The 18,897-nt window shown below is 43.5% G+C and overlaps 1 protein-coding gene across 4 annotated transcripts in view; it reads left to right on the top strand.

The window, feature by feature from the left end:
- The window catches only part of LOC116360508 (oxysterol-binding protein-related protein 8), a 151,870-nt gene that overhangs the window by 105,041 nt on the left and 27,932 nt on the right, over positions 1–18,897 (top strand). For all 4 annotated transcript variants that reach the window (XM_031815181.1, XM_031815182.1, XM_031815184.1 and 1 more), the window contains one exon: positions 17,275–17,345. In XM_031815181.1, the coding sequence (XP_031671041.1) occupies positions 17,275–17,345 (71 nt within the window). The remainder of the gene's footprint in view (positions 1–17,274; positions 17,346–18,897) is intronic.

Genomic DNA, 18,897 nt, shown 5'->3' with positions numbered 1-18,897 from the left:
TGCTCTGACAGTTGGTGCTTAAAGCTAGTGAGGGAGATAAGTGTTTCCAGTTTCAGAGATTTTTGTAGTTCGTTCCAGTCATTGGCAGCAGAGAACTGGAAGGAGAGGCGGCCAAAGAAAGAATTGGTTTTGGGGGTAACTAGAGAGATATACCTGCTGGAGCGTGTGCTACAGGTGGGAGATGCTATGGTGACCAGCGAGCTGAGATAAGGGGGGACTTTACCTAGCAGGGTCTTGTAGATGACATGGAGCCAGTGGGTTTGGCGACGAGTATGAAGCGAGGGCCAGCCAACGAGAGCGTACAGGTCGCAATGGTGGGTAGTATATGGGGCTTTGGTGATAAAACGGATTGCACTGTGATAGACTGCATCCAATTTGTTGAGTAGGGTATTGGAGGCTATTTTGTAAATGACATCGCCAAAGTCGAGGATTGGTAGGATGGTCAGTTTTACAAGGGTATGTTTGGCAGCATGAGTGAAGGATGCTTTGTTGCGAAATAGGAAGCCAATTCTAGATTTAACTTTGGATTGGAGATGTTTGATATGGGTCTGGAAGGAGAGTTTACAATCTAACCAGACACCTAAGTATTTGTAGTTGTCCACGTATTCTAAGTCAGAGCCGTCCAGAGTAGTGATGTTGGACAGGCGGGTAGGTGCAGGTAGCGATCGGTTGAAGAGCATGCATTTAGTTTTACTTGTATTTAAGAGCAATTGGAGGCCACGGAAGGAGAGTTGTATGGCATTGAAGCTTGCCTGGAGGGTTGTTAACACAGTGTCCAAAGAAGGGCCGGAAGTATACAGAATGGTGTCGTCTGCGTAGAGGTGGATCAGGGACTCACCAGCAGCAAGAGCGACCTCATTGATGTATACAGAGAAGAGAGTCGGTCCAAGAATTGAACCCTGTGGCACCCCCATAGAGACTGCCAGAGGTCCGGACAGCAGACCCTCCGATTTGACACACTGAACTCTATCAGAGAAGTAGTTGGTGAACCAGGCGAGGCAATCATTTGAGAAACCAAGGCTGTCGAGTCTGCCGATGAGGATGTGGTGATTGACAGAGTCGAAAGCCTTGGCCAGATCAATGAATACGGCTGCACAGTAATGTTTCTTATCGATGGCGGTTAAGATATCGTTTAGGACCTTGAGCGTGGCTGAGGTGCACCCATGACCAGCTCTGAAACCAGATTGCATAGCAGAGAAGGTATGGTGAGATTCGAAATGGTCGGTAATCTGTTTGTTGACTTCGCTTTCGAAGACCTTAGAAAGGCACGGTAGGATATATATAGGTCTGTAGCAGTTTGGGTCAAGAGTGTCCCCCCCTTTTTGGTTGCCTTTAGATCTCCCCTCTTTCCACATTTCTAACTGATATTTTCATCACTGCCTCATGAAACCGCGTGCATGTGACGTGTGCTTTTGACTGCTTCCCGCTAATTGCGTTATGGAGGGAACATTAGCGCAAAGCTTACTGCGTTTATAATGTGAAGAAATAATACATAATGATCCATCCCTAACGATCTGTTGCATGAACATCATTGGTTTTTAACGTTAATTGGGATGTATCCTAGGCCTACTGGTTGTATGAATTTGGGATCTATCATCCCACAACGGCCCCAGTCTGTTTAGAATAGGCTATTTCTTTCTCACACAGAACGACAAGCTGACCATTATAATAGGTCAACTTTTCCACTATGGGGGATTGTAGACTAACATAGGCAAGTGAGTCAAGTGATCCATTGCTGGTCTTGTTTGCTGAGGAAAAGTAAATATCTTCAAAGTGCGCATCAGAATTCGGTAAGGAGGAGGCACGCCATTGCATCCTGGATCATGTTCACTTAAGATGAATAATCATAAACGAAATGTGATTTCTGTCGTTCTGAACTCCGTGGGTCGACACCCCAATGCATGTCCGGTAATTTAAAATGCTGCCGGTCAAAAACCCTGACGCACGCACACACACACACCTCATCTGAAACTCCTCAGCCAAATAACCAAACATCCCTCTAATGTCCAATATCCTTAAAGGGAGGTGATATATTAAATGGATTTAATTTGAATGAATAAACATTGTCTGGCCCTGCTAGACAGTTGACTCAACCTATCCAGACAAATAGTCTTCATTTAACAAGGTAGATGGATGACAGTAAGGTTTACAGAGAGCTTTGTGTCAACCAGTCAGCCATTTCTCTCTAGCACATCTCTCCATAGAGCCTTCAGAATGAGAGCTTCCCAAGTGACACCCTATAACCGATGTATTGCACTGCTTTTGACCAGAGCTCTATCAAAAGTAGTGCACTTCGTAGGGAATAGGGTGTCCTATCTTTTTCTTCTCCTTCCCTTTGCTCTGTCACTATTTATATAATATTCTCTCTCTCTCGATCCCTTCTCTGTTTCTCTCAGATGTTTGTTGCGGACTGTATAGCTCGTCAGTCAGGGCTCTGCTTGCATGTGTGACTGTAGGTGTTTACATCAATTAACTCAACTATCAACACTTGATGACCTACTGCAGGGCACATCCAGTCAATACATTCAAGAGGTGGGTTCTAGGCAGATAGTACACACATGCATCTTGGTAGCTACAACAAAGTACAGGACACCCTTAATTCATCACTACTCACACCAAACCAAAACATTGTGTTAATTAGGGCACACCTTAGCAAAACGTTTCAAATCCAAATTCAGCGGAAGTCGAAAATTGCCTCTTTTTTTTTTTTTTACCGGACTTTTTTAAATATATATATATATATATATATATTTTTTTTTTTTTTTTTTACCTTTATTTAACCAGGTAGGCTAGTTGAGAACACCTTTATTTAACCAGGTAGGCTAGTTGAGAACACCTTTATTTAACCAGGTAGGCTAGTTGAGAACACCTTTATTTAACCAGGTAGGCTAGTTGAGAACACCTTTATTTAACCAGGTAGGCTAGTTGAGAACACCTTTATTTAACCAGGTAGGCTAGTTGAGAACACCTTTATTTAACCAGGTAGGCTAGTTGAGAACACCTTTATTTAACCAGGTAGGCTAGTTGAGAACACCTTTATTTAACCAGGTAGGCTAGTTGAGAACACCTTTATTTAACCAGGTAGGCTAGTTGAGAACACCTTTATTTAACCAGGTAGGCTAGTTGAGAACACCTTTATTTAACCAGGTAGGCTAGTTGAGAACACCTTTATTTAACCAGGTAGGCTAGTTGAGAACACCTTTATTTAACCAGGTAGGCTAGTTGAGAACACCTTTATTTAACCAGGTAGGCTAGTTGAGAACACCTTTATTTAACCAGGTAGGCTAGTTGAGAACACCTTTATTTAACCAGGTAGGCTAGTTGAGAACACCTTTATTTAACCAGGTAGGCTAGTTGAGAACACCTTTATTTAACCAGGTAGGCTAGTTGAGAACAAGTTCTCATTTGCAACTGCGGCCTGGCCAAGATAAAGCATAGCAGTGTGAGCACACAACAAAGAGTTACACATGGAGTAAACAATTAACAAGTCAATAACACAGTAGAAAACAAAAGGGGGGTCTATATACAATGTGTGCAAAAGGCATGATAATTAGGCAAATAATTACAATTTTGCAGATTAACACTGGAGTGATGAATGATCAGATGGTCATGTACAGGTAGAGATATTGGTGTGCAAAAGAGCAGAAAAGTAAATAAATAAAAACAGTATGGGGATGAGGTAGGTGAAAAAGGGTGGGCTATTTACCAATAGACTATGTACAGCTGCAGCGATCGGTTAGCTGCTCAGATAGCTGATGTTTGAAGTTGGTGAGGGAGATAAAAGTCTCCAACTTCAGCGATTTTTGCAATTCTTTCCAGTCACAGGCAGCAGAGTACTGGAACGAAAGGCGGCCAAATGAGGTGTTGGCTTTAGGGATGATCAGTGAGATACACCTGCTGGAGCGCGTGCTACGGATGGGTGTTGCCATCGTGACCAGTGAGCTGAGATAAGGCGGAGCTTTACCTAGCATGGACTTGTAGATGACCTGGAGCCAGTGGGTCTGGCGACGAATATGTAGCGAGGGCCAGCCGACTAGAGCATACAATTCGCAGTGGTGGGTGGTATAAGGTGCTTTAGTGACAAAACTGATGGCACTGTGATAGACTGCATCCAGTTTGCTGAGTAGAGTGTTGGAAGCCATTTTGTAGATGACATCGCCGAAGTCGAGGATCGGTAGGATAGTCAGTTTTACTAGGGTAAGCTTGGCGGCGTGAGTGAAGGAGGCTTTGTTGCGGAATAGAAAGCCGACTCTTGATTTGATTTTCGATTGCAGATGTTTGATATGAGTCTGGAAGGAGAGTTTGCAGTCTAGCCAGACACCTAGGTACTTATAGACGTCCACATATTCTAGGTCGGAACCATCCAGGGTGGTGATGCTAGTCGGGCATGCGGGTGCAGGCAGCGACCGGTTGAAAAGCATGCATTTGGTTTTACTAGCGTTTAAGAGCAGTTGGAGGCCACGGAAGGAGTGTTGTATGGCATTGAAGCTTGTTTGGAGGTTAGATAGCACAGTGTGCTAGTAGTTCCTTCCGGTTTTACTCTGTTTTCTTCCATTTGGTGTCTACTGAACAGGACCCAGCCAGGTGCACCTCTAACAAGGACGCTGTATAGCCTTCTATAATTACTCCTCAGGGATAGAAGAGAAACCAATGAGAAACATTTCATTGAACCACAGCCATGACTCAGCCTTTTCCAACATCAATAACATTTTAATAGGATCATGGCTACCCAAATGGCACTCTTGACTAGGGCCCATAGGGAATGGGGTGCCATTTGGGACAAACAGCATCTCTTACTTGTGAGACTGACGTTGCATATTTGATTTTGTAGGCACCCTGATCGCCCTCTGACCTCTAACATCTGACCTTGTTAGAACCAGGAAAAGACCTAGGGGGACCTGTCAAGAGGTCAGCAGGAAGTAGTCATCGTAAACACATAAAAAACAGTTACAATGATCAATGACATGTTCTGCTATAAGAGCTTTACACTCAGACAGCATACTGCATGTAGCTTACTGACTAGCCTTTTATAGGACTAATATAATGTAGCTTACTGACTAGCCTTTTATAGGACTAATATAATGTAGTCTACAGACTAGCCTTTTATAGGACTAATATAATGTAGACTACTGACTAGCCTTTTATAGGACTAATATAATGTAGACTACTGACTAGCCTTTTATAGGACTAATATAATGTAGCTTACTGACTAGCCTTTTACAGGACTAATATAATGTAGCCTACTGGCTAGCCTTTTATAGGACTAGCATGTAGACTACTGACTAGCCTTTTATAGGACTAGCATGTAGACTACTGACTAGCCTTTTATAGGACTAATATAATGTAGCCTACTGGCTAGCCTTTTATAGGACTAGCATGTAGACTACTGACTAGCCTTTTATAGGACTAATATAATGTAGCCTACTGGCTAGCCTTTTATAGGACTAGCATGTAGACTACTGACTAGCCTTTTTAGTGAGGACGTTTGGTGATACATGATAAGACATCAATATTACCCAGTCCCTTAGTGAGGACATTTGATAATACATCAATATTACCCAGTCCCTTATTGAGGACATTTGATAATACATCAATATTACCCGGTTCCTTATTGAGGACATTTGATAATATATCAATATTACCCAGTCCCTTATTGAGGACATTTGATAATACATCAATATTACCTAGTCCCTTGTTGAGGACATGATGGTATGTGATCAGTAAAAGGGACGAAAATAAGTGATTGTGCTGATCTTGCGTGACCTCACTCACTCACTTTAACACACACACACACACTGGGTCTTTCTCCGTCCACACCATCCACACTCATCACAGAAGAAAGCCACTGTGTTCAGCACCTCTGGATTTAATGCTTGCTGCTAAACCACAGCTCACTTTAATCTCAGATCCACGTCACACAGACAGACCACACACACCACACCACACACAGACTAGCACGGACATCCCAATTCAGCCATTATTTTAGGACAAACTTCTCCAAAAGAGGGCAAGATATAGGCACAGTCCTAAATCAACTCGATATAGGCCCAGTTCCAAATAAACTTCTAGATATAGGCCCAGTTCCAAATCAACTCCTAGATATAGGCCCAGTCCCAAATCAACTCCTAGATATAGGCCCAGTTCCAAATCAACTCCTAGATATAGGCCCAGTCCCAAATCAACTCCTAGATATAGGCCCAGTCCCAAATCAACTCCTAGATATAGGACCAGTCTCAAATACACTTCTAGATATAGGCCCAGTCCTAAATCAACTCGATATAGGCCCAATCCCAAATCAACTCCTAGATATGGGCCCAGTTCCAATTCAGCCATTATTTCAGGACAAGCTTCTCCAAAAGAGGGCAAGATATAGGCCCAGTCCCAAATCAACTTCTAGATATAGGCCCAGTCCAAAATCAACCCGATATAGGCCCAGATCCAAATCAACTCCTAGATATAGGCCCAGTTCCAAATCAACTTGATATAGGCCCAGTCCCAAATCAGCTCCTAGATATAGGCCCAGTCCCAAATCAACTCGATATAGGCCCAGTTGCAAATCAACTCCTAGATATAGGCCCTGTTCCAATTCAGCCATTATTTTAGGACAAGCTTCTCCAAAAGAGGGCAAGATATAGGCCCAGTCCCAAATCAACTCAATATAGGCCCAGTCCCAAATCAACTCAATATAGGCCCAGTCCCAAATCAGCTCCTAGATATAGGCCCAGTGCCAATTCAGCCATTATTTTAGGACAAGGTTCCCCAAAAGAGGGCAAGATATAGGCCCAGTCCCAAATCAACTCAATATAGGCCCAGATCCAAATCAGCTCCTAGATATAGGCCCAGTTCCAATTCAGCCATTATTTTAGGACAAGCTTCTCCAAAAGGGGGCAAGATATAGGCCCAGTCCCAAATTAGCTCCTAGATATAGGCCCAGTCCCAAGTCAACTCGATATAGGCCTAGTCCCCAATCAACTCCTAGATCCCAGCCCATTTCCCCTGATAGATCTGAAAAGATTGGATGGGTATATGCAACAGGGTTAAAGTGATGTATGGGCTAGGGATTGAATTGGGATTGTGTTTCTGAGTGGCGCAGCGGTCTAAGGCACTGCATCTCAGTACTTGAGGCGTCACTACAGAATCCAGGCTGTATCACAACCGGCCGTGATTGGGAGTCCCATAGGGTGGCGCACAATTGGCCCAGCTTTGGCCGGTGTAGGCCGGCATTGTAAATAAGAATGTGTTCTTTAACTAACTTGCCTAGTTAAATAAAGGTTAAATAAAATGTAAATAAAAACAGGTTATTTAAGGGTACTTTAAACAGCACGTCAAATTTTTGAATGGTCTCTTTGTCCTGTTGTCTAAAGGAGAACTCACCAGACCCATTGTCAGTTTGCACAGTAAGCAAGCAGCCTTTTCATTTGCCGTTAGTTGGTTTGTTGTCGGAGCTTTGTGTTGTAGTTACCAGCCGTTGGTGACTGACGGACGTCATTTTTGCCCGTTTCTAAATGTAGAATCGGTTTGCAAGTTACGACCGGCACTCTGTTCAGAGGTGCTGATTACTCTCGGCCGGTAGATGCTCAACAATCCTAGCGGTCTGTCCGTGCCTTTAGTGTGTGTGTGTGAACTGTCTGTCTGCACAATAAGGCAGGCAAGATAGCAGTGAATAGGCTTTGAGTAGCCTGATTACCCAAGAGCCTCTCCTTCAAGCCTAAACTCATATCTCTCTTTTTCTCTCTCTCTCCCCTTTCTCTTGGTTTTGGTAATGAGATGGTGTTCTTGCATAACCAATTTCCTTTTTGAAGATGGAGGAGACAAACCCTAGAGTCTCACTGAGTGTGCCCCGACCCAACCCTAGTGCCCTAGACCATATATTGGAAATAGGAAGGGTCCTTCTAAGTGCACTTGGGGCCACTTATCGACCTTGTCTCCATGGAGATGAGCTTGTTCAGTGGGTTCTGAGGATGTGTGGAGCCTGGAGGAGCCTCTCAAGGGCCCCTCTCCAGTCTGTCGTCTTTTCATCCCACGACATTGTCCTCGGATCTCCACAAAATGAGACATGTTGTTTAAAACGTCCATATATAGGACATAGCGTGTTGTTTTTCAAACCCAACAGCAGCTTTAGATTCTGCTTGTGAGACGACCAATCTTGTAATAATCATTCTATTTCATAGGCCTAATACATATTGTAATTGTTGACAACCCTCAATAGTAGCTCTTGATTGTGCTGCGTATGTTGAGGTGGTTGTGGTAGGAGATCTCAGGAGACATATCATATGCCCTTATGTCTAATAGAATTGGTAGTCTGTGAATCGTCTTCAGTATTTTATATTCATGGTATTGATGGTTATGAGAGCAGTCGTGGCCAAAAGAACACAAATATTAATTGCCAAAAAGTTTGCTGCTTCAGTGTCTTTAGATATTTTTGTCAGATGTTACTATGGAATACTGAAGTATAATTACAAGCATTTCATAAGTGTCAAAGGCTTTTATTGATAATTATAAGAAGTTGATGCAAAGAGTCAATATTTGCAGTGTTGACCCTTCTTTTTCAAGACCTCTGCAATCCGCTCTGGCATGCTGTCAATTAACGTCTGGGCCACATGGCAGCCCATTCTTGCATAATCAATGCTTGGAGTTTGTCAGAATTTGTGGGTTTTTGTTTGTCCACCCGCCTCTTGAGGATTGACCACAAGTTCTCAATGGGATTAAGGTCTGGGGAGTTTCCTTGCCATGGACCAAAAATATCAATGGTTTGTTCCCCAAGCCACTTAGTTATCACTTTTGCCTTATGGCAAGGTGCTCCATCATGCTGGAAAAGGCATTGTTCGTCACCAAACTGTTCCTGGATGGTTGGGAGGAGTTGCTCTCAGAGGATGTGTTGGTACCATTCTTTATTCATGGCTGTGAGTGAGACCACTCCCTTGGCTGAGAAGCAACCCCACACATAAATGGTCTCAGGATGCTTTACTGTTGGCATGACACAGGACTGATGTCTTCTCCAGACAAGCTTTTTCCGGATGCCCCAAACAATCGGAAAGGGGATTCATCAGAGAAAATGACTTTACCCCAGTCCTCAGCAGTCCAATCCCTGTACCTTTTGCAGAATCAGTCTGTCCCTGCTGTTTTTCCTGGAGAGAAGTGGCTTCTTTGCTGCCATCCTCCAAAGGTCTTCGCCTCACTGTGCGTGCAGATGCACTCACACCTGCCTGCTGCCATTCCTGAGCAAGCTCTGTGCTGGTGGTGCCCCGATCCCACAGCTGAATCAACTTTAGGAGACGCTTCTGGCGCTTGCTTGACTTTCTTGGGCGCCCTGAAGCCTTCTTCACAACAATTGAACCGCTCTTCTTGAAGTTCTTGATGATCCGAAAAATTGTTGATTTAGGTGCAATCTTACTGGCAGCAGTCCATCTTTAAAAGCTTTAGAATTTCTCACTAATGGACCTTATCACAGAGTAATGGGTTGACGACTTAATAATCCCCTTAGTTTGAAGTTTGTCAACCGAAAGGCATTTAGCGATAAATCCCTGAAAAGGACCTGTCAAGTTCGACAGAATCTGTTAATGTCAGATCTCAGATCAGATGTTGACCTTGATCTATGCACTGTTTGGATCCAGGCTGGTTGTTTGAGCAGCTTAACCTTGGATATCTCTCATAGTCGTCTCTTAATGGCTGCAGTGAGTACAGCAGATTGAGAACGTCCTCTCTGACTCAGTGGCAATGTTCCTCCTGTTCTGGCAATCTGCTTTGGCACAGACAAGGTCCTATTTCTCTCTCTCTCGTGTGTGTGTGTGTGTGTGTGTGGTTGGCACCAGGGGGCTGTGTCAATCACAGCTCATTTTCTATCAGATGTTGTGAATCAGAAACAACACTTTAAGACAGCTGTCATACTGATCTGCTTTTCAGACTGCTGAGATCTAGGATGCATCCCTACTCCCTATATAGTGCACTGCATTTTACCAGAGTCATATGGGCCCTAAAGAGAATTTGGGACGCAATCCTAATGAATTATTCACAAGCTCCCTTGCTGTGCAACATGCAGGTGATTGAACTCACACATGTGGTGAACACAGTTGAACTTCCCCTACTTTCATCTTAGTGGGAGCATTAGTGGGAACCTGGCTTAGAATTAGTGGGCTATAAGGTTCTATTATCAGGGCAAGGTGTTTAGCCCCTGACAGAGAAATCCCATGTCATCTCTGAAAGTGCCGTAACTTTCCAAATGCCAATGTATCTTGTGGACTTGGTGAAGCCTGTCTCCTGTGGGCGTCATGTCGCTGTGTGTACCATCTGCATCCTAAAAATCTGTTATCCTGTATATAGTGTGTAGGGAATAGGATTTGATTTGGGACTTAGCCTGGCTATCTGACTCATAAAACCAAACTAGGGCTGGGAACTGACCTCACGATACAATGTTATCACTATACCAAATATCTCCTACATCTGCACATTGATCTGGTACTGGTACTCCCTGTGTATAGCTCCACATTGATCTGGTACTCCCTGTATATAGCTCCACATTGATCTGGTACTCCCTGTATATAGCTCCACATTGATCTGGTACTCCCCGTATATAGCGCCACATTGATCTGGTACTCCCTGTATATAGCCCCACATTGATCTGGTACTGGTACTCCCTGTATATAGCTCCACATTGATCTGGTACTGGTACTCCCTGTGTATAGCTCCACATTGATCTGGTACTCCCCGTATATAGATCCACATTGATCTGGTACTCCCTGTATATAGCCCCACATTGATCTGGTACTGGTACTCCCTGTATATAGCTCCACATTGATCTGGTACTGGTACTCCCTGTATATAGCTCCACATTGATCTGGTACTCCCTGTATATAGCCCCACATTGATCTGGTACTCCCTGTATATAGCTCCACATTGATCTGGTACTGGTACTACCTGTATATAGCTCCTCATTGATCTGGTACTCCCTGTATATAGCTCCACATTGATCTGGTACTGGTACTACCTGTGTATAACTCCTCATTGATCTGGTACTCCCTGTATATAGCTCCACATTGATCTGGTACTGGTACTCCCTGTATATAGCTCCACATTGATATGGTACTGGTACTACCTGTGTATAACTCCTCATTGATCTGTTACTGGTACTACCTGTGTATAACTCCTCATTGATCTGGTACTGGTACTCCCTGTATATAGCTCCACATTGATCTGGTACTGGTACTACCTGTGTATAACTCCTCATTGATCTGGTACTGGTACTACCTGTGTATAACTCCTCATTGATCTGGTACTCCCTGTGTGTAGCTCCACATTGATCTGGTTCTGGTACTACCTGTGTATAACTCCTCATTGATCTGGTACTGGTACTACCTGTGTATAACTCCTCATTGATCTGGTACTGGTACTACCTGTGTATAACTCCTCATTGATCTGGTACTCCCTGTGTGTAGCTCCACATTGATCTGGTTCTGGTACTACCTGTGTATAACTCCTCATTGATCTGGTACTGGTACTACCTGTGTATAACTCCTCATTGATCTGGTACTGGTACTACCTGTGTATAACTCCTCATTGATCTGGTACTGGTACTACCTGTGTATAACTCCTCATTGATCTGGTACTGGTACTCCCTGTATATAACTCCTCATTGATCTGGTACTGGTACTCCCTGTATATAACTCCTCATTGATCTGGTACTGGTACTACCTGTGTATAACTCCTCATTGATCTGGTACTCCCTGTATATAGCTCCACATTGATCTGGTACTGGTACTCCCTGTATATAACTCCTCATTGATCTGGTACTGGTACTACCTGTGTATAACTCCACATTGATCTGGTACTCCCTGTATATAGCCCCACATTGATCTGGTACTGGTACTCCCTGTGTGTAGCTCCACATTGATCTGGTACTGGTACTACCTGTGTATAACTCCTCATTGATCTGGTACTCCCTGTGTATAACTCCTCATTGATCTGGTACTACCTGTGAATAACTCCTCATTGATCTGGTACTGGTACTCCCTGTATATAGCTCCACATTGATCTGGTACTGGTACTACCTGTGTATAACTCCTCATTGATCTGGTACTCCCTGTATATAACTCCTCATTGATCTGGTACTCTCTGTGTATAACTCCTCATTGATCTGGTACTCCCTGTATATAACTCCTCATTGATCTGGTACTCCCTGTATATAACTCCTCATTGATCTGGTACTCCCTGTGTATAACTCCTCATTGATCTGGTACTCCCTGTGTATAACTCCTCATTGATCTGGTACTCCCTGTATATAACTCCTCATTGATCTGGTACTCCCTGTATATAACTCCTCATTGATCTGGTACTGGTACTCCCTGTATATAGCTCCACACTGATCTGGTACTGGTACTACCTGTGTATAACTCCTCATTGATCTGGTACTGGTACTCCCTGTGTATAACTCCTCATTGATCTGGTACTCCCTGTATATAACTCCTCATTGATCTGGTACTCCCTGTGTATAACTCCTCATTGATCTGGTACTCCCTGTATATAGCTCCACATTGATCTGGTACTGGTACTCCCTGTATATAGCTCCACATTGATCTGGTACTGGTACTACCTGTGTATAACTCCTCATTGATCTGGTACTCCCTGTATATAACTCCTCATTGATCTGGTACTCCCTGTGTATAACTCCTCATTGATCTGGTACTCCCTGTGTATAACTCCACATTGATCTGGTACTCCCTGTATATAACTCCTCATTGATCTGGTACTCCCTGTGTATAACTCCACATTGATCTGGTACTCCCTGTGTATAACTCCACATTGATCTGGTACTCCCTGTGTATAACTCCACATTGATCTGGTACTCCCTGTGTATAACTCCACATTGATCTGGTACTCCCTGTGTATAACTCCACATTGATCTGGTACTCCCTGTGTATAACTCCACATTGATCTGGTACTCCCTGTGTATAACTCCACATTGATCTGGTACTCCCTGTATATAACTCCACATTGATCTGGTACTCCCTGTATATAACTCCACATTGATCTGGTACTCCCTGTGTATAACTCCACATTGATCTGGTACTCCCTGTATATAACTCCTCATTGATCTGGTACTCCCTGTGTATAACTCCACATTGATCTGGTACTCCCTGTGTATAACTCCACATTGATCTGGTACTCCCTGTATATAACTCCACATTGATCTGGTACTCCCTGTGTATAACTCCACATTGATCTGGTACTCCCTGTATATAACTCCACATTGATCTGGTACTGGTACTCCCTGTATATAACTCCACATTGATCTGGTACTCCCTGTGTATAACTCCACATGATCTGGTACTTCCCTGTATATAACTCCTCATTGATCTGTACTCCTGTATATAACTCCACATTGATCTGGTACTCCCTGTATATAACTCCTCATTGATCTGGTACTCCCTGTATATAACTCCACATTGATCTGGTACTCCCTGTGTATAACTCCACATTGATCTGGTACTCCCTGTATATAACTCCACATTGATCTGGTACTCCTGTGTATAACTCCACATTGATCTGGTACTCCCTGTGTATAACTCCACATTGATCTGGTACTCCCTGTGTATAACTCCACATTGATCTGGTACTCCCTGTGTATAACTCCACATTGATCTGGTACTCCCTGTGTATAACTCCACATTGATCTGGTACTCCCTGTATATAACTCCACATGATCTGGTACTCCCTGTGTATAACTCCACATTGATCTGGTACTCCCTGTGTATAACTCCACATTGATCTGGTACTCCCTGTGTATAACTCCACATTGATCTGGTACTCCCTGTGTATAACTCCACATTGATCTGGTACTCCCTGTGTATAACTCCACATTGATCTGGTACTCCCTGTATATAGCTCCACATTGATCTGGTACTCCCTGTGTATAACTCCACATTGATCTGGTACTCCCTGTGTATAACTCCACATTGATCTGGTACTCCCTGTGTATAACTCCACATTGATCTGGTACTCCCTGTGTATAACTCCACATTGATCTGGTACTCCCTGTGTATAACTCCACATTGATCTGGTACTCCCTGTGTATAACTCCACATTGATCTGGTACTACCTGTATATAACTCCACATTGATCTGGTACTCCCCTGTATATAACTCCACATTGATCTGGTACTCCCTGTATATAACTCCACATTGATCTGGTACTACCTGTATATAACTCCACATTGATCTGGTACTCCCTGTATATAACTCCACATTGATCTGGTACTCCCTGTATATAACTCCACATTGATCTGGTACTCCCTGTATATAACTCCTCATTGATCTGGTACTCCCTGTGTATAACTCCACATTGATCTGGTACTCCCTGTATATAACTCCTCATTGATCTGGTACTCCCTGTGTATAACTCCACATTGATCTGGTACTCCCTGTGTGTAGCTCCACATTGATCTGGTACTCCCTGTGTATAACTCCACATTGATCTGGTACTCCCTGTGTATAACTCCACATTGATCTGGTACTCCCTGTGTATAACTCCACATTGATCTGGTACTCCCTGTGTGTAGCTCCACATTGATCTGGTACTCCCTGTGTGTAGCTCCACATTGATCTGGTACTGGTACTCCCTGTGTGTAGCTCCACATTGATCTGGTACTGGTACTCCCTGTGTGTAGCTCCACATTGATCTGGTACTCCCTGTGTATAACTCCACATTGATCTGGTACTCCCTGTGTATAACTCCACATTGATCTGGTACTCCCTGTGTGTAGCTCCACATTGATCTGGTACTTCCTGTGTGTAGCTCCACATTGATCTGGTACTCCCTGTGTATAACTCCACATTGATCTGGTACTCCCTGTGTATAACTCCACATTGATCTGGTACTTCCTGTGTATAACTCCACATTGATCTGGTACTCCCTGTGTATAACTCCACATTGATCTGGTACTCCCTGTATATAACTCCACATTGATCTGGTACTCCCTGTGTGTAGCTCCATTCGTGTGTATTTCTTTATTGTTATAATTTTTTAACTCTGCATCTTCGGGAAAGGTTCGTAAGCAAGTATTTCACTATAAAGTCTACACTAATTGTATTTGGTGCATTTGATTTGATACTTATGTGCAAATACACTACTGGTCAAAGGTTCGAGAACACCTACTTATTCAAGGGTTTTTCTTTATTTGATTGTTTTCTACATCGTAGAGTAATAGTGAGGACATCAAAACTATGAAATAACACATATGGAATCATGTGGTAACCAAAACAGTGTTAAATATAACATGTATTTTGATTTGTTTGAGATTCTTCAAAGTAGCCACCCTTTGCCTTGATGACAGCTTTGCATACTCTTGGCATTCTCTCAACCAGTTTCATGAGGTAATCACCTGGAATGCATTTCAATTAACAGGTGTGCCTTCTTAAAATATCATTTGTGTAATGTATTTCCTTTTTAATGTGTTTGTGCCAATCAGTTGTGACAAGGTAGGGGGGTATACAGAAGATAGCCCTATTTGCTATAAGACCAAGTCCATATTATGGCAAGAACAGCTCAAATAAGCGAAGAGAAATGACAGTCCAGCATTACTTTAAGATATGAAGGTCAGTTAATATGGGAAATTTCAAGAACTTTGTCAGTTTCTTCAAGTGCAGTCTCAAAAACCATCAAGCGCTATGATGAAACTGGCTCTCATGAGGACCGCCATAGGAATGATCGACACAGAGTTACCTCTGCTGCAGAGGATAAGTTCATTAGAGTTACCAGTCTAAGAAATTGCACCCCAAATAAATGTAACAGACACATCTCAACATCAACTGTTCAGAGGAGACTGTGTGAATCAGGCATTCATGATCGAATTGCTGCAAAGACACCACTACTAAAGGACACCAATAATAAGAAGAGACTTGCTTGGGCCAAGAAACACGAGCAATGGACATTAGACCTGTGGAAATTTGTCCTTTTGTCTGATGAGTCCAAATTGGAGATTTTTGGTTCCAACCGCTGTGTCTGTGAGATTCAGTGTGGATCAATGGATGATCTCTGCATGTGAATTTCCCAACGTAAAGCATTAAGGAGGAGGTGTTATGGTGTGGGGATACGCCATCCCATCTGGTTTGCGCATAGTGGGACTATCATTTGTTTTTCAACAGGACAATGACTCAACACACCTTCAGGCTGGTTAAGGGCAATTTTACCAAGAAGGAGAGTGATGGAGGGCTGTATCAGATGACCTGGCCTCCACAATCCCCCGACCTCAACCAAATTGAGATGGTTTGGGATTAGTCGGATTAGTGCTCAGCATATGTGGGAATTCCTCCAAGACTGTTGGAAAAGCATTCCAGGTGAAGCTGGTTGAGAGAATGCCAAGAGTGTGGCTATTTGAAGAATCTCAAAAATATAATATATTTTGATTTGTTTAACCATTTTTTGTTTACTACATGATTCCATATGTGTTATTTCATAGTTTTGATTCTTTACTAAGAAAAACCCTTGAATGAGTAGGTGTTCTAAAACTTTTGACCGGTAGTGTACATGTATTGTGATTTTATATGTAGTGTGATTCGATACTGTGATTTTCCATCGATTTGATATTCCAAACATGTTTCTCACCTTATGTCTGCTGCAGAAACAAGAGAGAGCATGAGAAAAGGAGTTTGGTCAGGTTGGTCAGGGAAATGAAAGTACTGAAAACATGTTGGCTCACTATTGCAAAAGAAGATGGAGAACAAGCTATAGGATGAAAAAAATTATATTTTTCAAAGTAGTAGCGCTACTTTGAGTCAAATGTTGATGTATCATCCAAAATAATATTGTGATATGTAACTATACATTTTGTCCCACATCACTAATCCAAATGATATTATCAGTCTATAACTGTGTGCCTCTGTGTCTGTCCTTCCTGACTCTGCGCTCATTACAAAATGGGCTGTGAGGATGGAGGCACTGGCCATTAAATATTCAGAGGGCCTGGAGCCTTCTGGTAAAGAGCAGGGCCTGTACACAGGGGACTGCTGCTGTTCTCTCACAACAGCCACTTTAAAGGAGGAGCTCAGCTGTGGTTGGCTTGCTAGAAAGTACTCTCCATTTAGTCTGACCTTGCTGACAGAAGGTGGCTCTGGGGTAAAGTTTCGCCTAGTTTCCCCTTCACCAATCCGAACCTTAACCATTAGTGGGGAAAATGCAAAACTGACCCAAGATCAGCGTCTAGGGGCAACTTCACCCTACACCATTTCAGTGCCTCAGGGACACATGGAGGGCGTTTGGGCTGATTGGTTTCTCTCTTTTCAGGTTTCGATCGGGGGAAAGAAGATTCCCTGCCTCCGAAAGAGGACTCGTCTCACTCCATATCCAAGAGCAAGGTACGGTCCAAAAATACACCCCAGACCTCTCCTCTCACAGCTCTCTCCTTTCTCTCTTTACAGGATGTACAAGGACAGAAAACAACCCATCCACTCACTCTGAAGCAGAAACCTTTGAAATCGAGTTTATTTCTTTGGCCAAAGTCCCCAACCATTAAAGCCTCATGCTTTACCATCAACTCTTTATGAGCAAGTAGGAGTTGAGAGGAGAGTAGGAAGGGAGGGTGCTGATGAAACCCATTTCAGTGTGTAAGACATAGTCCTAATGAGACCAGAGAGTAAGGGAGTTACTGTAAAAGAACAAGCCAACAATTTCAACCTCGCCACGGCTGTGAGCTTCATTCATTATTAATCACATGTACATCAAACCATCATCAAAAACAGAAACCCAACCATTCCAGGCCTCTCAACAGAACCCACTGTTCAACTTCCAATGAGAACTAAGGCCTAGGGTTGCAAAATTCTGGTTACTTTCCCAAACATCCAAGGTTTTATAGAAATCCTGGTTGGTGGATTCTACTGAATAGGAGAGAGAAGAGAGGAGAGTGTCCTGAAATAGCAGTGGGCTGGATTTGAACCACACTTCAATGGTATATTTGTTCTATAGGCAGCGGCTGTTCTGTTTTTCCAATAATAAAACAGGGACAGCATAAATATATACATAAATACCAGTCCTCTCCTCTCCTCTTTACTCCAGTCCTCTCCTCTCCTCTTTACTCCAGTCCTCTCCTCTCCTCTTTACTCCAGTCCTCTCCTCTCCTCTTTACTCCAGTCCTCTCCTCTCCTCTTTACTCCAGTCCTCTCCTCTCTCTTTACTCCAGTCCTCTCCTCTCCTCTTACTCCAGTCCTCTCCTCTCCTCTTTACTCCAGTCCTCTCCTCTCCTCTTTACTCCAGTCCTCTCCTCTCCTCTTTACTCCAGTCCTCTCCTCTCCTCTTTACTCCAGTCCTCTCCTCTCCTCTTTACTCCAGTCCTCTCCTCTCCTCTTTACTCCAGTCCTCTCCTCTCCTCTTTACTCCAGTCCTCTCCTCTCCTCTTTACCTCCAGTCCTCTCCTCTCCTCTTTACTCCAGTCCTCTCCTCTCCTCTTTACTCCAGTCCTCTCCTCTCCTCTTTACTCCAGTCCTCTCCTCTCTCTTACTCCAGTCCTCTCCTCTCCTCTTTACTCCAGTCCCTCTCCTCTCCTCTTTACTCCAGTCCTCTCCTCTCCGCTTTACTCCAGTCCTCTCCTCTCCTCTTTACTCCAGTCCTCTCCTCTCCTCTTTACTCCAGTCCCTCTCCTCTCCTCTTTACTCCAGTCCTCTCCTCTCCTCTTTACTCCAGTCCTCTCCTCTCCTCTTTACTCCAGTCCTCTCCTCTCCTCTTTACTCCAGTCCTCTCCTCTCCTCTTTACTCCAGTCCTCTCCTCTCCTCTTTACTCCCAGTCCTCTCCTCTCCTCTTTACTCCAGTCCTCCTCTCCTCTCCTCTTTACTCCAGTCCTCTCCTCTCCTCTTTACTCCAGTCCTCTCCTCTTCCTCTTTACTCCAGTCCTCTCCTCTCCTCTTTACTCCAGT

Source organism: Oncorhynchus kisutch, unplaced genomic scaffold, assembly GCF_002021735.2.
Source record: "Oncorhynchus kisutch isolate 150728-3 unplaced genomic scaffold, Okis_V2 Okis09a-Okis19a_hom, whole genome shotgun sequence".
NCBI classification, from domain to species: domain Eukaryota; kingdom Metazoa; phylum Chordata; class Actinopteri; order Salmoniformes; family Salmonidae; genus Oncorhynchus; species Oncorhynchus kisutch.
Note: the sequence above shows the minus strand (reverse complement) of the source record. Positions and strands in the feature narration are given on the sequence as shown.